Source organism: Cololabis saira, chromosome 11 (assembly GCF_033807715.1).
Source record: "Cololabis saira isolate AMF1-May2022 chromosome 11, fColSai1.1, whole genome shotgun sequence".
Lineage (NCBI taxonomy): Eukaryota > Metazoa > Chordata > Actinopteri > Beloniformes > Belonidae > Cololabis > Cololabis saira.
This window is the reverse complement of record NC_084597.1, coordinates 28,694,363-28,716,234: the sequence shown is the minus strand read 5'-3', so window position 1 is coordinate 28,716,234 and position 21,872 is coordinate 28,694,363. Positions and strand designations below refer to the sequence as shown.

The 21,872-nt window shown below is 40.5% G+C and overlaps 1 protein-coding gene across 2 annotated transcripts in view; it reads right to left on the bottom strand.

Annotated features, from left to right (window-relative positions):
- Window positions 1–19,045, bottom strand: part of sardh (sarcosine dehydrogenase) — a 46,200-nt gene extending 27,155 nt beyond the window's left edge. The window contains exons 1-9 of one of the 2 annotated variants that reach the window (XM_061734296.1): window positions 18,926–19,045; window positions 15,212–15,398; window positions 14,827–14,963; window positions 12,047–12,225; window positions 10,732–10,911; window positions 9,048–9,171; window positions 8,803–8,903; window positions 3,330–3,434; window positions 52–181 (exon numbers count right to left, since the gene is read on the bottom strand). In XM_061734296.1, the coding sequence (XP_061590280.1) occupies window positions 52–181; window positions 3,330–3,434; window positions 8,803–8,903; window positions 9,048–9,171; window positions 10,732–10,911; window positions 12,047–12,225; window positions 14,827–14,963; window positions 15,212–15,398; window positions 18,926–19,031 (1,249 nt within the window). In that variant the 5' untranslated portion in view covers window positions 19,032–19,045. Of the gene's footprint in view, window positions 1–51; window positions 182–3,329; window positions 3,435–8,802; window positions 8,904–9,047; window positions 9,172–10,731; window positions 10,912–12,046; window positions 12,226–14,826; window positions 14,964–15,211; window positions 15,399–17,645; window positions 17,849–18,925 lie in introns of those variants that run through there. The other variant, XM_061734297.1, reaches the window with a different exon arrangement.
- Window positions 19,046–21,872: the final 2,827 nt, after the last annotated feature.

The following is a 21,872-nucleotide window of genomic DNA, read 5'->3' as shown; positions in this document are numbered from 1 at the left end:
AAATGACCACAGTAAATGTAATGCCCCCTGAAGTGATGTGTGCGTATGTACCAGGTCCACAGACTGTGGATTTGATCCCCGTCTCCTCCAGAACAGGAACTCTGTTGATGGCACCCTCGATGTGCTGCATGAAAACATCCCAGTCCAGGTCGAACAGGCTGAAGGCAAACTTGTCAGATACCTTGGAAATAAAGCAGACGAATAGATGACCTATCTACGTCCTGTAACCATGTACCCCTCATGTATAAGATTTTATGTCAAACAGCCACATTTAGAAAATAAAATACAACCTCAGATGAACAAAAGACATAGGACAGACTGTGCCATTTATTTACCACCTCTGAGCCAAAATGCAGAAGCAGTGTGTGAAATACTAGCTAAACCCCACGATAGTCCAGGAAAACATCTGTCAAAGTGGACCATTCCCTCTCAGAGCCTTGTCCAAAACCTAATTTTCTCCCATCTGGACTTCTGTAACTCCCTCCCTTCTTGTCAGCTGAACCAAAGTGCAGTCTTTAGCTCCTGCAGCTCAAGCCGAGCAGTTCTGACCGCCTTGCCTTAAAACTCTCTCCTTCCACACAAATCTATATTACTCAGGGCTCGAAAGAAGTCCAGCATGCCAGAATGTGCTCTGTTCAACAGCAGCAGGCTTGTATTTCTCCCTGTATCTGCTTAAGTTACTCAGTTTTAGGGCTGGGCGATATATCAAGATTTTAATATATATCGATATATTTTCAAACACGATATGGTACGAGACAATATCGTTTCGATTTAAAAAAAAAAAAAAAAAAAAATCTTTTTTTTTTTTTACATTTTTTTTATTTTGTGACAAATTGACTTGAATGGTTTATTTGAGATTTGCACAAATGTTTTGTTATTTGCACAACTGTCAACCTCAGTGGAAAAGTCTGCCTGTTACTGTCTACATTGTATTAATTGCACAGTGTATTTTAATTTAATTGTTATGCAGGAAAGGTATATTTGTTTTATTTTATTCAAGAAGCATTTTTATTCTATAGATGCAGGAAGTTTATTTTTTTTTTCATTTGTTTTATACATTTTGATATTGTGCAGACCTCTGTTAATAAAGGAACCTGTGTGACATTTGGCACGAGGCTTTGTATTAAAACTGACTGTTTTTTTAAGGGTTTGCCTCAGAAAGAAATTAAGCTAACAGAGATGCTATGCTATAATGCTTTGGAGGAAACCCCAATTAAGGCACAGAAAAAATATCGAGATATATATCGAGTATCGCCATTTACCTAGAAAATATCGAGATATGACTTTTGGTCCATATCGCCCAGCCCTACTCAGTTTATTGATAAATGAGCCAGTGGCAGCATCAAATTACTTTCTAAAATGTTGGATGCATATTATTCTTTAAATTAGAGGTCTTTAGATAAATCACATACACAGACGTACGTGCATTATATCCTCACTTTAAGTGTCTACACTTTAAGTTTTTAACAAGCCTTGCATGTCACATGGATGTGGGAGCTGACTGTAGCTGCTTTCATGTAAAGAAAAGAGTTCTGTATTATTACCAGGCACTAAAACGAGAATGGAGTATCTGACGAACAGCCTTCTTTGTCCCGAACGTCACTGTATTCTCGATCCTTCCCGAGCCATCAATCCCGCTCATCATTACTCCCTCTGAATCTATTCTCTCTTTCAGTCTGCCAATTCTCTTCTCTGTATCTCGTCTTTATTCCTCCATCCGCCTTAAAACATCAAAGAAATGCTCGGCTACAGAATGAGAACAAAAGACGCAGTTTCTGCACAAAGAAATCCTCTAAAATTTAAGACCTCTGAGGAGTCTTTAGACCAGCAAGCTGAAAGATACAAGAAGAGGAATTTCCAGGGTTTAGACAGAAGAAACCGTCAACACCCTGGGATAAAACACAAAAAAAATACTCTCTTATAATTTTAATTTATCAGAAAAGACACTTTATTTGAATTTTAACATGTCAATACATAATTAAGAATATTTTATTGATCCCCATAAGGGAAACTTGATCATCACAACTGCTCAAAAAGACAAATATCAACAAGGAGAAAGATATCAAGAAAAAGGACATAAAAGTGCTACTACAGTATATAAAAATATGCTAATAGTTAATAATGCAAAAACAGAGAAAGAATAAAGCATCAAAAGTGAATGTTCAATAGTGCAGAATGAGTTCTGTGCAATTTGTTGCAAAAAGTCCAGGGGAGATGGCGTGTGAAATACTGGAAGTGAAGTGTGTAATGAAAGTGGTCTACATGGAAATCATAAAACTCATATGGTCCCTACAAAGCCTTAAAATGAGGTTAATACAACACCAGACAAACATCAACTTATGACACGCGTACTGTGTCAATATCTGTTCCTCAAAGATGAGTCCTAGAGCGTTCCCCGCATGTTTTTAGATGTTTCCCTGCTCCAAATGAATGGCTCATCATCAGCTTGTCATCAAGGTCTGCACACGTCTGTTATTGGCCCATTTATTTGAATCAGGTGAAATGAAGCAAGGAAATATCTAAAACATGCGGCCCGCAAGGACCTGAATTGGGAACAACTTCTTAGAGGGAACTTTTCAAAATGAAGCCATGCTGTTATGTTCTTTTTTTTAGAGGAGAGACATTCTCTGAGCAATCTTTCCAGACAAGTTACACTCAAAAGGTCTTTTTCAAGTTGTAATGTCATAAACTTTTAAATCGAATGTGCTGTCTGAGCCAGTAAAGTCCTACATGAAGCTTTTGGGGTTTTATTTTGCAATCTCTCCGAGCATCTGACCTTGGAGTAAATTGCCATCCCCGGAAAGGCAGGAAAATATCTCTGTTTCCACTTGCGAATGATCTCTCACTGCAGAATGATGGACTCCAAATTGTTTGGTAGTGGCCTTATAACCCTTTCCGGATTGATGTGCAGGAAAAGATTACTTCTCCACGATCATTGCTGATGTGTTTTGAATGTTCCAGACCAGCAACTTTTGCTTTTTATAACCATGCTCACGCACATGCAGATGATCAATCGTTCATCAACATTTTGCTTTCCCTATCTGAGCTGCATGTCTGCGGCTAACTGCCAGCTATAAACAGTCGGAGCTCCTCTCGCCCACTCAGCAAGGAAACTGAGCAAAAAAATTCCCAAAATGTTAAAGTTTCTTCAAGTAACCTTCACTTACCCAACACACTAACATTGTAATTTAATAGAGAAAACTCTAAAACTTTATTACCGTATATATAAATGCAATGCATTTGAATTTTTGCCAAACAAAAAAGTGTTATATTGTGGAGTCAGACTCTGTCAGCAGCTCTGACAGCATCAGTTTAATATCCCAGCTTACCTTGTCCCAGAAGATGGGGTTTTGTTCGTAACCGCCCACAGACAGGGCGTCACCTTGGAGGCGTAGATACACCGACGCGTCGTGGTCCCTGACATTTGGCATGTTCTGCACAGAGTCCAGATTAAAGTAAAAGGATTTAGTCATCAGAGCACCAATCATTTAAAAGAGAGAAAAGTATTTCATGTAAAGTGTTTTAACATTTTAATTTGCCACATAAATGTTTGGCCTTTCAATCATCTTCTTTATCAAAAGGAATGATTCTGAAAGTAAATACTAAAAGATATTCCTGTAAAGTAGGATGGCGTGATGGTGAGCGGCTGCTTTGATTAGACAATTATGACTTTTAATCTCTACTGATTTTTTTCTTTTAACTTTATCAGAATTGCTCAAATCTTGTAACAAAAAACAGATCAAAATTATCTTTAGCAGCTAATTTTTTGAAGGCAAGGAAAATTGTCTTCCGAAAAACAAAATAACAAAAAATAGTGCTGTCAAATTTAAGCCATAAAACCAAAAAGGATCTCAGTTTTACTTTTTAGAGCTCTTCGTTATTTAAGGGCTTGTGCACAAAAGAGAGAATACACTGTAGGATTTACCAACCAGAAAATAATCTACAGTGACAAATACCATGATAGGTCTTAATGAAGCTTAGCATTTCTTTGTGCATCACCTCACCGTTTCTGACATACCGTGAAATCTTACAAAGAAAACGAGGTGCATTCATCCTCCCGTGCGTCCGCTCATCCTTTCAGAGAAATGTTTAACAAGAAGTTACACTTTGAGTGTGTTGTTCTGTCTGTATTCATTCACTCATAAGGGCTTTGTTTCCATCCTGAAGTCCATTAGTTTTCCGGGTACAAAATAAAAATACCAGTGAGCAAGCTGACATTTTAGAAAACCAGCTCATAACAAATAATAACAGCCAAACCGCTCCGTTCTCCCCTCCCTCCGCGCTGAATGCAGTCGGGCAGATTCATTAATGTGATCAATACTGAACATTGCGCTACTCGTCGTCCTTCATGTGCTCACACAATCAAAAAAATACACCAGTGTCTATGAACAAACTTTACTCAAAGTCGTCACAGTGTCCCACGACAAATATCCCGCTTGTCAGACACACGATCAGCATGAAATGCTTGACCTGACAAGTCCCGCGCACTAGTGGAAACAGATTTCCTGATGACATTCGAGTGTGCCAGCATGCCATTGTGTGTGTGTGGGCTGATGTCTGTGCACACGATGCAGAAGAGATGCTGGATAAGCTCCTCTTAGACTATATGACAGAGGGAAGTTCTGACAGACCACCCTAAAAACCCCATCACCCTCCAGAGGACGAGCACTGCAGTCGCTCACGTGTACATCAGACATGCACAAGACTATCAAAGCAGAGGCAGAGTGAACCATGTTATGGACTATATCTGATGTGTAACACACATGCATGGACACAACTGGTTCACATGACTGTTGATTTTTCACTCAAAAGCAAACACACACACACACACACACACACACACACACACACACACACACACACACACACACACATACAAACACAAAGCTATAGTTTACGTTACAGTTATAACCTGAAATATGATTGGTCACAGTGCCCCCTGCTGGTCAAGCAAGCTCATTACATGGCTGAAAATGTTTCCATGACGACTTAAATTAACCATTTCATGAAAGTTACATTAATCAATGTCAATAAACTGCGAATACAACTCATATTAAAAAGCAACAATAATAAAATATAATATTCTGATGCATTTGTAAAGAAAAATAGATTCCAAGTAGCATGATAGACTTTTCAGTGTATGTTACTTATGATTACTTATCATTTTTTGAAAGATAAACTGATGTAAATCGTCTGCCATTATTAAAAAGTAACACTGTGGGGGGTCCTGGGATGCTGTGGGTGCTAAGAGTTTGTTAAGTTCCCCCATTTCAGCACCCACACCCAGGGTGGGGTTGGCCAAAGGGCTTTTCTGTGTGGACTTTGCATTTCTCCCGTGTTCCGTTGGGTAGCCAATGTGAGCTACAGTACAATGCCGGGACGCCCGATGTGTGGGGAGGATCTGGCCGGAATAACGTGATCCACGCGCTACGTCTGGCCCTGTCGGGTGAAAAGAAGTGCTCACTCCTCAAGTATGGAGGAGACTTGAGCTCAGTGCAGGGGCCCTCCCGGGGTTGGCAGATGGTGAGCAATGTCCAGGAATTACCGTATTTTCACGACCATACGGCGCACCGTGTGGAAAGGCGCACCCTCAGTTTTGTGTGTCATTTTTGGTTTTAAAACACACATGCGGCGCACCGACCCAAAAGGCGCCGTCTACAGAGACGGAGCTGCAGACACGCGCACCGCAAAAAACACACACACGCTAAAAATAGAGCGGAAGCAAAACTTAGTTTGATATTTTATTTCACTTTTCACATCAATCAAACCCTTCAAAAGGTTCATATTCTGTTTCTGCATTAAAGAATAAAAAAAAACCACCGGGTCGCCGCACATAAACCTGTCTCAGCCACCAGCCCTTTTCATTTCACTCTGGCTGGAAAAGTCTGTTTAGGCAACGCTTTTCTTTTAAAAATCACCATCGGCGGCCGTTTCTGTCCATCAGCGTGGCAGGCAAGCACAAGAGTAAATAAACTTTTCATACCCCGTTGTGCTGCGGATCCCGACCGCGGCGGTCCCGGGTCCGCTCCCCCGCACTGGTCTCGCTCACACACACGCGCATGTCGGGACCGGGTTGTATCCGACACGAGCTCCGCTAATTCAGCTGCGCCAGTCCGAATTTCCAGACCTGTCTCAGCCACTTGATCATCATCCCTTCATCCAGCCACCCCTTTTCATTTGCCCTTATAATGACTCCGGCTGGAAACGTCTTATGCAAAGTTTTTCTTTAAAAATCACCATACAGTTTCTGTCCATCAGCGCGGCAGGCAAGCACCACATAAATAAGTACCGGTATGTATGTGTTTCGCGCCGCGAACACACACACGCGCATGTCGGAGATCCGGTACCGGGGTTTGTAACCGACAGATTTGGCTGAAAATCTCGGAGGGTGAAGCTGGTCCGACCTGAGACAGATCCCAGAAATCTCTGCTCCCAAAGCGGCCGGGAACCAGGTCGATCGGACCGCTTTGGGAACCAGGAAGTCGGGCTGGAGCAGCGCGCATCACCGCGGCTTTAACCGGGGAATGTGGACGGTTCCGACCGGCCGGGACCGGAGGAGCCCACATGGACTGGTAGTAGGGGCTCCCGGGGAAAGAGCACCGGCATTTCAGCCGGATCTGCCGCGGGGATGCGGCGATCGGACCCGCAAACCCACGGCAGGTGCATCCTCGGTTCCGACATGCAAAACACACACGCGCTGCAGAACACACACACAAGTGTGCTTATTTAAAAATATAGCGGGAGCAAAACTTAGTTTGATTGTATTTTATTTCACTTTACACATCAAGCAAATCCTTAAAAGTTTTCATCTTCTGTTTCCGCTTTAAACAGCTCAGTGGATGGTCTCATTCACGTCGCAACTCACGGCTTCACCCGCCCCCTTCTCTTTTTACCGTTCTCATTACATTACCGTAATTCAGGTAATAGACACGACGCACCGTTTCATAAGGCGCCCGGCACATTTAAAAAAAATAATAATAATAATTTATGTGCGCCTTATGGTCGCGAAAATACGGTACTGAGATAGGAGCACTGGGTGAAGGAAATGGGAAGAAAATCGGATAAAAATATTCCTTTAAAAAAAAAGGAAAACTGTGATGGGAAAAAAGTGTTTCCCATACTTGATGAAAAAAAAAACTGCTGAGACCTCAGAATATAGCCTTGGCCAACTACAGGTACAGACTAGTGTTCTGCCCAAACCAAGATTAGCGGGGGGAACACCAATGTTCTGTCTACTAGAATGTATCATCTGCTACGCTTCAAAATCAGTATGCTCCTCTGTTTCATGGTCATTCTGCATCGAGATGCCTGATGTATGTTCTGACCCATTTGCATGCAACTGTTTAATAAAATCTACTGAAATTTGGATAATCTCTCAAGTCTTATTCTTGGTAACTTAGACACTCAATTTTCAGTCCAGTTATTCATCTAGTTGGAAAGAGCGTGTTAAAGACGTTCAGCATTTATTTGCAAAAGGCTTTTTCAACAATATCGTAATTTTAACCTGTGAAATAGTAATGCTGAATCAAAAACTATTCTTGACATTGTGTTATATTCTCCATCAAGTCTGGAAATCACATCAAACACATTTACGTCTAGAGTCAGACGTCATTTTCAGATACAACACATACGAGCATTTTGTGCCAGTATTCTACCCCCCTTCTACAGAAGGGGTCGTGATTAAGGGTAAAGAGGTGGTCATTGTTGTCAGTGTTAGAAAAGGAGTCCCTCCTCAGATGCTCGTCATGAGGTTTCAGCTGTTTCTCAACGTTTTCTTGAAGAAAACTCTTCCCAGTAAGGCTACATAAACGATACTGGATCAACAGTAGGAATGGGCGATATTTTACCGTTCACGATAAACCGCCAAAAAAATTCCCCACGGTAAGAATTTGTCATCTCGCGGTAAAAACGATAAATTCCTGTTGATGACGTTTTTGTGTAAAGTCGGATTTATGGTTCTGCGTTTAATCCACGCACAACGTACGTGAAGGAAGGAAGGAAGGAAGGAAGGAAGGAAGGAAGGAAGGAAGGAAGGAAGGAAGGAAGGAAGGAAGGAAGGGGGAGAAGGAAGGAAGGAAGGAAGTAAGGAAGGAAGGAAGGAAGGAAGGGAAGAAGGAAGGAAGGAAGGAAGGAAGGAAGGAAGGAAGGAAGGAAGGAAGGAAGGAAGGAAGGAAGGAAGGAAGGAAGGAAGGAAGGAAGGGGGAGAAGGAAGGAAGGAAGGAAAGAAGGAAGGAAGGAAGGAAGGAAGGAAGGAAGGAAGGAAGGAAGGAAGGAAGGAAGGAAGGAAGGAAGGAAGGAAGGGAGAAAAGAGGAAGGGAAGAAGGAAGGAAGGAAGGAAGGAAGGAAGGAAGGAAGGAAGGAAGGAAGGAAGGAAGGAAGGAAGGAAGGGAGAAAACAAGGAAAGGAGGAAGGAAGGAGAGCAGGAGGAAAGAAGGAAGGAAGGAAGGAAATGAGCCTGAGAAGAAAGAAAGAAAGAAAGAAAGAAAGAAAGAAAGAAAGAAAGAAAGAAAGAAAGAAAGAAAGAAAGAAAGAAAGAAAGAAAGAAAGAAAGAAAGAAAGAAAGAAAGAAATGAGCCAGAAAGAAAGAAAGAAAGAAAGAAGGATAAATTCCCGTTGATGACGTTTTTGTGTAACAAACATGGCGGATCTGAGAGCGAGATAGATTTATAGTTACAAAGATGGAGTTGAATTGGTATTTTTTTTATTGTCATTTTTATCGTTATCGGGATAAATGCCAGAAATTATCGTGATACATTTTTTAGTCCACACCGCCCATCCCTAATCAACAGGTTGTGGTCTTACCTGTATGCCCTCTATTCTCTCTGTCACCACGTAGGCGTGATGCATAGCAATAAGAGGAACCTTAACTCCAGCCATCTCTCCAAGCTTTGTGGCCCAGACACCTGCACATGACATAGAGGGACAGACATTTTCTCAAATCGTCTAGGTTTCTTTTCTTAAGTATGCCTGATTACTGATTCTTGATACAATGCTTCTCATGTGCGTGTGTTGGGATTGTTAGTGATTTAATCTTTCTTTCATCTCACCTGCACAATTCACCACACATGGTGTCTCAATGGTCCCATGGGAGGTCTCCACGGCCTTCACACTCTTCACCCCGAGATCGTTTGTTCGTACTTGAATGCCGGTCACGGGGCAGTTCTCGATCACCTGATAACAACGGGGCACGTTGAGATTATTCACATGCAACACAAGTCCTGATAAGAGCTGCTGAACTGTTTAATAATACCAGAGCCTTTTTAACTCGTGGCTGGTGAGGCCTGGTGTTTTACAGCAATACTGTAAGGTAGTTTGAAGCAGTAGTCATGATTTTAAATTTGTAACAGAAAATGATTTACACCAGTAAAGGAAGACACATTTAAATAGTAGGAAGGTTGCAGATGTTTGTCATCGTCTTCAACAGATTATGCAATTGTCAGAGAAAAGTATTCAGTAACTTGCTTGATCTTGATCCTATTATTAGAACCGTTTGTTTGATTTATCATGGCTTTCTCTGTTTGGCAGCAAAGCAGTCAGTTTCTATGGAGATTTAACCTAAAAGGCAGCGACCGAATCAAAATGAAAAAGTCCAGACCAGGGATCCTGGTCCTTGAGCGCCGCCGTCCTGCATGTTTTAGATGTTTCCTTGTATCAACTGATTCAAATGATTGGCTCATCATCAGTTTGGCATCCAGGTCTGCACAAGTCTGTTAATGACAGTCATTTGTATCAGGGTGTGCTGAAGCAGGTAAAAACCCTCTGAAACATGCACGACACCGGCCCTCGAGGAGCAGGATTACTGGTTATTTACAAACATGAGCGTTGGCCCGATGGTCGCTGGACACTCATCCAGGTGTTTACGCCAGGTATAGATAGCGTAATGCACATTAATGTCGTAAAATCGACTTCTTCCCATCCACATTCGACTAGTTTTGCCTGACCCGAGGGCCCAGATGTGTGGCACAGAAATTTAATAGAAAACTGAATTTGAATAAAGAGAAGTGAGAATAAATTAGAGAATGAAATACAGTTTCGATTTTATCTGGATGCACATTCAAACCAGTAGATTTTTTAATTAGTCCATTCAGATTCATATTTTAAAAGCAATTATTCAAATCAATCAATTCAGGTTCAAATTGAATGATTCACATTCAGATATAAAGAATTCAAATTCCCTTCCTACTGGCACAAGATTGATCCCATATAACACCATCCACCCATCCATCCATCCATCCATCCATCCATCCATCTTCAGGCCTATACCGGGTCACTGAGTCTACTTGGATCTATCCCAGCAAAATACCCGGTACAAAGTGACACATCAGCTAAAAAAGGTAATAAAGAGCAATTAATTTTTAACTGTGCAAATGGTCACAGTGAGGCGGTCTACACTGGATTTTCTTGTTCAGATAAGCGTGCTATTTTCACACAGTACTCAGCAATCTTTCTCTTCCTCAGAAGGTCCTATCACTAGTCGGGCCTTTCATTCCCTCTTGAGCTAATGGGTCAGCTCAAATAAGAGCTTTATTATGTATGAGCAATTATGCAGCATACTGTATCACATGCACACAGTTGGATAATGTAATAAAACAGCTTACCTAATATACAGTTAAGATGTTACATCACAACTTTTTGGCCTGCTGAAACTTATTTTGTAGTTGGCTGCACTGCTATAACAAATGTACAAATAGATTTGATCACAAACACAGTTAGCAGAGCAGTAAACGCTACCGTGGCTCCTCTGGCGGAGGCAGCTCTTGTTAGCGTGGTACAGGTGCCTGCAGGGTCCATGGTGCCGTCTTTGGGGACATACAGCGTTCCATACAGATCATCAACATTCATTAGTGGATAAAGATCCTTCGTCTCCGCTGGTGACAGGACATGGGACTCGATGCCATAAACTTTACCCAGCTAAAGCACAAAGAAGAGAATAAATGGTTTAAGCAGGACTCCCACTAGAGAATTATAAATACTCTTCTGATTTTTAAAAGCTGTGTCACGCTGGAAAAATATGAGTGATACTACTGTACAGTAAGTCAGTGAAATGTGTAGTGATAATGTAGTGATAGTGATGATGTACTTAAAGGAGAGTAAAAGGGACAGACGTCACCAAATAACTTTTGAGTGGTATTGCGACCAAAGCATGTCCCAGATATTTTATTAAAACCTCAGGAAATTGTGCCAACTTGTGAAAAAAAGGCCTAAAAGGCCCCTTAAAAGTTTCCGTCAGGTATTATTTTATGTTCTTGTAACTACCGATTTACCTTACTTGACTTCCAGAAGCCACCTCAGTGAGCGCACGATGATAATCATCATAAGAAGGTGCATCTTAAAGTAGTAACTCTGTATTAACAGCAGTCAAGTCTGTCTCATACTCATAAACGTTTATCCTCATCATGTGTATTTATTTACACTTGAAAATAATAATTTCGAAACTAAATCAAAAAGATCTTGTGTGATTAAGGTTTTTCACTCAGAGAAGCTTCCTTCACTGGACGATGCTTTTATATTGGAAGCGTGTGAAAATTCGCTCTCCATTGTTCTTTGGAAAGAAAACCATCAAGTATTTGCTGACACTAGCTTTGTGGGGGAATAAATCCGTTGCCATGGAAACCTTTAAAGCTAATGTGATCAAAGCTCATTCCAGTTAACTGCAAAATTAAAAATAACCTCTGCTAAGCTCAAAAAACAGGCTTTATGGCTTTTTTTCTGTGACGTGTAGGGAAACGGACACGTTGAAAACCAATTGACCCTCATTTAAATGTTTCGAAGAGGTCAATTTTTACAGGAGCATTGATTGTACTTCCAATTTAAAATTGCATGAATAAAACGTTCTGACTGGCTTGTTCATATGTTTGTGTTTCATCCTTGTGAATAACAGGAGCTCCAGTGAATGATTCTAGTTTTATATATTAAAGCGTCTTCATTTTCCCTCAATAAACACTGGACACATTTTGTATTTCATGATGACTGTTCATCTCTGTACTTGACCACACAATTATCCTTGGATCATGTTAACTAAAAACCAGCCTGCTTCTGTCCTTACCGACATGAGACGCTTGTACTCGTCCAGTCTTTGCTTGTTGGAAGCAATGAAGAGTCCTCCATTCTGAATCCAGCCAGTATGGAGACCTGTCTCCATCTCCAGGTCTTTGCTGATCACATTCCTGGTGTGGGCTAAGAGCTCTACCTCCACGTCACTAGGACGGAGCTGCCACAGCAGGCCTACACAACAGATGGACAGAGATGAGCAAAACGTACGCAGACTTCTACAAAGACCCGATCAAGACTTAAATGAATAATAAATATAAATAAATATAAATATAAACCAGCCAAGTTAGAATTTACCGTTCATTAAAAGTATTATTTTCATACACTGGAATGTAAATATGGGATGTCAAGATCAAATTGTTTTGCGCTTGAGTCCAAGTCATTTGATTTTGAGTTCTGACCTGATACTTTGGCAATCCACAAAAACAATCCAGTATTACTAACTCCTCACTAAGGAAACTACATATTGGCCTTACAACTTGTATACAATCATAATTGATGCTGTAGGAGAGACAGATGAAGTCGTGGGAGAGATAAAAAGGAAGCAAAAAACACTAAATATGTTTAAAACTACAAATGAATCGTCTTTCTTTATGTCACAATTCCAAACATTCTCCTTTCTCCTTTCTCGCCGCTGGGGGCACTTTGGTACGTGGGATGGGCCCACGGCAGCATAGGCTGCTCGCTGAGAACAGTAATGATTATACAAGCCTACAAGCTAGTCTTCAAAAGTCTTCAATGAGACTTGAAATAAATCGCTACTTATGTCCCTAATTGCTTTTTTGAAAAGAAAAAAAAGTCCCTAGACGGCTCTGAAAACTTTTGCATTACTTTTCAAATTCTATTATCATGAACTTTTACGGGATAGCTGTGGAATATTGGGTAGTGTATGTTCCTCTTAAATCAGAAGGTCAATGTATCAATCTCAGGCCCTGTGCCAAAGAGTCCCTGGGCAAGACACTGTACCTCATGCTGCCCCAACCACTAATACCGCTGGTGCCAAGCCTGGATAGATGGGGAGGGTTGTGTCAGGAGAGGAATCTCATGTAAAAACATATACCAAATTAATTTGCACAAAACAATTACGCCCATGGTAGGGTCTCCCATGGCAAACAGGTCCTGGGTGACGGGCCAGAAGCTTATCATGAAAGAGAAAAAATCAAGGACGTTACGTCGCCCGGATTGGCCCCTCCCTGGAGCCAGGCCTGGGGTTGGGGCTCAAAGATGAGCGCCTGGTGGCCGGGTCTTTGCCCGTGGGACCCGGCCGGGCTCAGCCCGAAACGGCAACGTGGGCCCGCCTTCCCGTAGGACCACCACCCGCAGGAAGGTCCATGAGAAGATGGTGCAATGTGGATTGGGTAGCAGTCGTGGCGGGGTGCCTCGGCGACCCAATCCCTGGACCAAAACCCTCACAGTGGGGACATGGAATGTCACCTCGTTGGGGGGGAAGGAGCCGGAGCTTGTACGTGAGGTTGAGAGATACCGGCGAGAGATATCGACTAGAGATAGTCGGGCTCACCTCCACACATAGCTTGGGCTCTGGAACCCAGCTCCTTGAAAGGGGCTGGACCCTCCACTACTCTGGAGTTGCCCAGGGTGAGAGGCGGCGGGCTGGTGTGGGCTTGGTTATAGCCCCCCAGCTCAGTCGCCATGTGTTGGAGTTCACCCCGGTGAACGAGAGGGTCGCTTCCCTGCGCCTTCGGGTCGGGAAAAGGTCTCTCACTGTTGTTTGTGCCTACGGGCCGAACAACAGTGCGGAGTACCCGGCCTTCTTGGGGTCCCTGGGAGGAGTACTTGATAGTGCTCCAACTGGAGACTCCATTGTTCTACTGGGGGACTTCAACGCTCACGTGGGCAATGACAGTGATACCTGGAGAGGCGTGATTGGGAGGAACGGCCTCCCCGATCTGAACCCGAGCGGTGTTTTGGTGTTTTGTCCATAAGGAACACCATGTTTAAGCATAAGGGTGTCCATCAGTGCACCATGACCATGTTCTCTGCCTCCATTGTCGACACGGCGGCTTGAAGTTGTGGACGCAAAGTTTCTGGTGCCTGTCGTGGCGGCAACCCCAGAACCCGGTGGTGGACACTGGAAGTAAGGGATTTCAGCAACATGCAATTCGAGGTGCTTTAGTAAATACATGAAAAGTAAAGAGGAAAAAAAATGTACAACTTGATATGTAGCTCTTTAGGATTTTGCAATTCCTCTGAGCAATCCACAATTCCTATTCGCCCTCTGAACTTCAATGGAAGCTGTTAGGACCTACTTAGGTTTTTCATACAATGGTTCTATCTTTAACGTCCATGTATGTTATACGTTACTGTTTATCTGAGGTTGTATCTACCTGATTTAAAGCACTGTTAACATGCAGAATATTTTTTTATTATTTCAAGATTCTTGAAACATTGCAATTGACAAAAGTGTACTTTTTTTTTTAGACTTAAATGTTTGAAATAATATTCTTTGTATCTAGTAAGAGAGTACAGAGCCTACCGGCATCTGGCTACAGCAGCTTCACGTCATTCTTCCTCACCCGGTACCTTCTTACATAGCTTTATATAGGAGACATGCAATCTATGGTTTTAAATAAAAAAACACTGTTTGGGAAAAGCTGGCAGTGATCGAGCAGCTAAGTGACTTCACCACCTCAACACAAACATACTTTTAACAGGACAAGAAAAGCAAGTACAGTGATGATGGTGAACGTCATGCTGTTGCTTCATGACCTGCTTTTATTACACACTCCTGACACCTGCCAACACTGTTGCAATTACCTGCAGTGTGCCAGGTGGTACCAGCGGTCAGTCTGTCTCGCTCCAGCAGGACCACATTGGTCAAACCCATTTTGGCCAGGTGATACAGGGTCTGGCAGCCAAGACTGCCTCCTCCGATCACCACCACATCCGCTGACCTGAGGAACGAGGAGTTGAATACTGGTGAACAATTAAGAGGAATACATCAACAGATCATCTAAAACATCTTTAACTGAGATAGTTACAATGTTCCTCCTCTAGGTTGTACATGTTCACCACAATGGTTAACTCTTCACTGCAAACATCCAGCTATGGTATGCTTTTTGGACAATACCTTGGCATTATCTAATTAACTGAGGCTAAAGCATGACTTTTATACAACAAATGCTGCAAACATCAGACTAACCGGGGTAAAGGTTTAGTGGGTCCAGAGACGCCGTCCTCCTGTTTTAGTGTATTTTCGTAGGGAACACTTTTCTCCTTTGTGTGCTCTGAGCTGTACGACCGAGAGCTCATCCGGCACAGGGGAGAGAGAGGAGGCCTCAGTGCCGACACCATTCGCCAAACCTTGCTCCCAACTAAGGCCATGACCACTGTGGATGGAGAGACGACACACAACACTACGTTCATGCAGGAGGGACATAATCCAACCCACGACTTTCAAAATGAAGTCAATGTGGGGTTTTTTTTAAATATACTGTAGAAGATGTGCAGAAGGTGTCGCTCTTCAGTCTCAACCAAAAATATAAAGAATACCCTATATTATTTACAGTATACAGCAGGAGTGCACTGCTGTGACCAAATCAAATTCAAGTCAAATGATTCAAAACAACTCTGAACAACTGCAGTATTTCTAGGTGAGCAGCAGTGTAACAACCAAAAACAATTAAGCTGGAAAGAATATGATTTAAATACAGGTCAAAAGAAAGAAACTGACAAAAAAATAGTGCAAGTGGTATTTCTGATGATGCTGAGGTTAATAACAAAGTTATATGCCAACTCTTTTCTTTTCTTTACCACTATCGTTTAGTAATTTTTTCACTTATAATTCTCAAATACATTCATATAATACTAGACAGGTTAATCATTTTCATCTTCCTTTTTATAAAACTAAACACGGCCAGTTTTCCCTCAGATATCGTGGTGTACAGATATGGAACTCCAAATCTCACATTATCAAAAGCTCTGCTTCTCTAGAGATTTTTAAAAGAAATTTATCATCTCATTTAATTCACATTTAAAAAATGTCAAGTTTTCTTTGTTTTTTTTTGTTTGTTTGTTTTTCTTTTGTGTGTGTTGATGATCTGTAACTATGTAGTCAAACCTTCTTTGTTTTTGTTTATAGTCTTCGTCTTGTTGTTTTTGTTTTTTGATTTTTTGTAATTACTGTTTTACTTCCTAAATTGAGGGGAGGTCCGTTGCATAAGCCTGTTGGCTTTTTGACCTCTCCTGTCACATTTGTTTTACTATTTTGATTGCAAGTGTTAATTTTATTGTGTGCAAACTAATAAAATAAAAAAAAAAAAAAAAAAACTTTAATCATGAAAACTGAGCCTTCTGGACATATATCCTTGTGTCTGGATGCATGTATGCATAACAAGGAATCAAACTGACAAAGTTACCGGGAAAAACATAAAATATGTCTTTGAAGCATGACACCATGAGTCCAGATGTTTGAGCAGTGCTGGTGAGCTCCCTGCTGAGGAAGGTTGACCCTGTCATCAAAACAAGTCTATGTTCCTGCACAATACACGCAACATTATTTGCTATTTCCTTTTTCCGATAAGATAAAAAAAAAACTCTTATTTGTTCAACTTATACATTTAAATTATTGAAAGTGACAGTTCTGAATTGGTTGACATGTCAGCAATGATGCAGACGGTATACTTATAGTATTATATCGTACAAATCTTTCAAACTAAAAACTAAAAACAAAAAGTGTAAAGCTGCTGCAGCTCACTTCAGTGTCAACTCCCAAAACTGACATAGCAAGCCAAGGATCAAAGTCCAGTAAGGACTGAAGAGAGTGACTTTCACACAAGTTATCGGTGATTGTCACAAGTTCCTCAAGATAAAGATCAAAGGTCGCAGATCTTATCAAAGTCAGTAGCAATCAGGTAGCCTGGACTGGACATTTAAGGCACATATTGCAAATGCAAGTATTGCATTAATCTACATTTTGTTTTGTCTGTTGTTTTGCTGTTGCACCGATAATAGGCAAAGGCAAGGCAAATTTATTTATATAGCACAATTCAGTGCTTTACATTGACATTAAAAGCGGCAAGACATAATAACAAATAGGTAAGAATAAGAAAAGAAGTAAAATAATAAAAAGCACAAGCTGTTAAAAAAAATAAAAATAAAATAAGGGCAGTAGAGTACAGCAGGTTTAATTTAAGAGTACACTTCAGTAAACAGTAATGTTTTTAACCCTGATTTGAAGGAGCTGACAGTTGGAGCTAATACACGGAGAGTTCATTTGCATGACAGTCACATGGCGCCAAAGTTGCCGAAAAGCTGAAGCCTTGAGGCTCACAGCAGACTGAAGCAGTCGAGCGAGATGGAAAAGTTAATAAACAGGACAGAGAAGACTAAAAGCTGATTTATGGTTCCGCGTTACACCAACGCAGAGCCTACGGCGTAGGGTACGCGGCGACACGCACCGTACGGAGCGCGTCGCCGCGTACCCTACGCCGTAGGCTCTGCGTCGATTTAACGCAGAACCATAATTCAGGCTCAACGTGGCGCAAAGAGGGACTAGGTGAGCTCGCTCTCGGGGGTAAATGCGAAAAAGAAACACCAACTTTGTTACTTTGGCATCCGGTTACGGGTAAACTTACACCGGATTCCGACAAGGAGTCCCGAAAACACGCGTGAAATAAGCTCAACAACTGAGAAACGAGCAGATCCGCTTGCAGAAGTCGGGGATCCTGGCGGTGCAGATCACGGGCTCCGAGCAGGGAGTCGTGTGGCTCCGGAGCTGCAGCTGGCAGACCAATAAGTGCAGTTCCTGTCTACACCATGGTGTACTCCCCTCCCCACCTCCTCTGCAGGATCAGGTCTGCCAAGCTGCTGCTGCTGACACACATTTTAACTGTACGTGTGTGCAGATGAGGAAAGAAAGAAGAGCTGCCTCTTCAAGTTTTAGGTTCAAGTTTTAGGTCTGTCGAGATCCCTGAAGAATAAATAAAGAATGAATAATCCATTCAAACCTTTACATGGCTATAGTCTATAGCCTGATAACTCATGAATAGTTGTGGTTCATACACAAACACACACAGATATAAATGGCCTGGATCATCCATGAGATATAAGAGAATGTGGGAAATAGTTCAAATTAACTTGCTTATCTTAATTGTTATTAATCTCTGATGTAATTGAATAGATGTAGATTAAGTTTTTTTTAGTTTTTTCTCTCTTTTTTTAACAGACATTTCAAAATCGAGTCAGCAACAATCAATCAACTCAACTCTAAATAAATAATAATAAATAATCTGTTAATTAAAAGAGTCTATATTGCAGTGCATTTGTAAATTTGTATAGTGTAAGCATGTAGCGCTGCATTTTCAACTTTTTTATGTTCCTGCAATAGTGATTTCTATGCCACCCCCAAATTATTTCAGGCTCCATCCTGGCCACCCCACTGAAAATTTTCTGGCTCCGCCACTGGCTATAGATATGCAACAGTAATTATGAGGATAATACTTTTCATAAATGCAATCATGAGATATTTATGAGGAAAAGTGTAAAAAATAAAAAGCTTTAAGAATGTCAAATCCATCTTTCTTTCTTACATGTGATCACATGACGCACCCTTACACCCAAATACTGCTGGAAAGATCACAGATTTTTGTTCACCCTATAAAAATAAACTCACAAAATTTGAAAAAAAAATGGGGATAAAAGAACATTGTGAATGGAGGTCAAGGAGAAACAGAAAATGTTGGTCTGCTTTCTACTGAGTTGTTTGTGTGTATGCAGGAATGTTTGGGTAGCAGCTGCCACTGAAATCTCCCAAGGCCAGGAGACCTAATCAGGCAGAAGTAGATCATGAAATTAACATTGTAAATCATATAACTGTATGTGCAGATGGTCTGTAAGGCCTCAGACACAAACTTACAGTCTTGCAGAGTGACTGGAGCGCGGTGAGAAGATATGTAACTCCACTTTATGAAACTGTACTCTCTCCTGTCATGCAGCTGAGGTGTGTGCCAAACTGACTTCATGACTCCACACCTCCTAACCAGGAGCCAATAAGGCTCCGAGCCTAGGCTATCTCCAGTGAGAGGAGGTTCTATCTAGTTCATACAGCTTTGAGCAGGACAGGAGCTGAATGCAGGAGCTGCTCCCTGTCCCTCTATCTTACTCATGTGCGTTCCACTTTTTATCTGAAACTAAGAAATTGGACCGCAACAAACCTTTGAACTTTGTTGCCCCCTTAGTATGTGGTTGAGTAACCGTGTCTTCGGTACAGCGTGCAGCGATATTTATGTGCACACACGTGTCAGCTTGTGTACTACTCTTGTGCAAACAGGATTATAAGCGCAGTCTGTACAAAATGACCAGTCTTCAGTTACGGTTCATTAATTTTGGTCTGTGGCATAATGCTCCTGAGAGAAGTAGGTTAGTTCACGTGCACACAGCTGCTACAGGTTAATGTGTGTCTGCATCAAGTTCATGTTTGTGTTGACAGAAAGATTAGTCAGTGTGCACCAAGAATTAAGAAGAACATGTTTGTGTCACATTCCTGACATACATGACATTCAGAACCCTCCAAAAGTGTGCTCACATCAAATTCATTGATTACGTTACTTATTGGAATTAATTTATGTTTTTTTTTTGTTTTTTCAGGGAGGTGTGGGTGTCAAAAGTTAAGAATCATCAGTTTCCATACCTGTTCACAAAGGTATTACAGTCTTACCATCAGTTTAATCATTTCTTCATCTCATTTTGTAAACGAAGCAATGCCTTTTTCTGTACAGAGGCACAAACGTAGGGACTGAGGAAATCTTGGTTTTGAAAGTCCTGGTTTATCCACTTCAAAACAAGAATAACTCGCCATAAAGACTTCTGATTAAATTTAACTTTGGAGTTAAAATAGCAGATAAATAATGAAATGTTTTGAGTTTCAGAAAACTGGACATATCATGTACACTGGCAATGGTTTGTGAAATAAAATGGAGCTATGATGTGTAATACTTTTATTTGACAGTACTTGTATCATTAACTGATGATATGAACTTGTAAATATAAACCTCCATAAACTGACGTACGCTATTACTACTCGGCTGTTTCCAAAATGTGACTCTTTTGTTCTGAATCAAGTTGTTTTGGATCAAGAAAGGTTCTGACTTAAGAACCAGTATGAAATAGAACCTTTTGACACTTACAGTACTTTTGACACAATATAATAATAATAATAATGCAGAAGACTTTTCTGCCTGTTTTTTTCACAGGTTGTCCCAGTCTCTTGGACCTCATTGAACTGCCCATGACATATTTTGATAAAAATAACTCAGACATACAGTACGACCCCTCCCCTTTTGACCTTGTTTACACATCTATTCATAGAAAGTGGTTTTGAGGGAGTGGAATAAGCCAGTCAACTACTCCACACATCCAATCAGCTGTGGCTCTTTGAACATTTTCATACAGCTTTGCGCTTTCATGCAAAGTGGATATAATACTCTAATACTACTTTGTAAGAGAACATAGTGGGTGTATTTACCGTGTGAGCTTGTACCAACATGCAAAAAGTTGATGGAACTAATTGAACTAATTGACTGGCAGTTTTATTCTCAAACAGTGACAGTATTCCTCTTTTTTTGTAAAGCTCTAGTGTATATATATATATATATATATATATATATATATATATATATATATATATATATATATATATATATATATATATATATATATATATATATATAGTCTGTTGTTTTATTGTAGCCATGCACCGCTATCACTTATTATTTAGTATCTGCTTACTTGCACATAGCTCCATATATATATATATATATATATATATATATATATATATATATATATATATATATATATATATATATATATATATATATATATATATATATATTAATTTCCTATTTATTGCACTATAGTTCTGTTTAAATCTGTTCACTACTGCATATGTCTGTTGAAATTTGCACCTTGACACTTTATTCTTTTGTTCACACTTATATTAGTTACATTTTTAGTATAGCTGCACTGTTGTTCATTTACTGCTCTGTGTGGCCTTTGAATTGCCCCCAAGGAACAAAAAGGTTTTGGGAATATCAATCTGCACTTCGTATCTTAAGAAGAAAAAGTATTTTGCAAAATATAAAATTATACTTTTAGTCATGACAGTTTGAAATTTGGCATTCAGAGCTTTTTGTTTCTCTCTTTCTTTCTTTTTGTGACTGGCTCTTGGCTCTGAACAATTTTTTTGAATCCAGGGAGTCGGTCGTGATCATGGATGTATTAGGTCGTGATCCTTGCTCCACATACTCAAATATTCAGACATTCCACCCTCTTGTGGAAGATATTTGTCAGTGCGTCATGATGTCAGCGTTTGCTTCAATACTTCTCTTTACACAATTAGTCCTATTTGGCAACAGAGATTATAACCAAATTTTGAAATTGTAAAATGTTAATTCCATTTTTTATGAACATTTTTAGTCTGTTTACCATCCAGTTGTTCTAAAAAAAATATAAACATGAATTTATGAACATGCTTTATTAAAAAATACAAAGAGGCAAATAAAACATTGTACCTCAATATATGTCACACATTATGCTGATTCATCAATAAAGCACACCAACACAGACACAATAAATTAAGATACATGCATTAGGAGAAACTCACATCTTAGAAAGTACTGAATAAAAACAGAGCGCGATGAACGTTTTAAACATGACTGGTTTAGTGAGACTAGATCTTCTAAACTTACTGTAAATCCATGAAGGAAATCAGAATTCCCTTTAACAACAGTTACTTCCATGCAAACCTTTCTAAAACAAGAAAAAATAAAATAAAACACCAACATTCTATGAGTGACATGGAT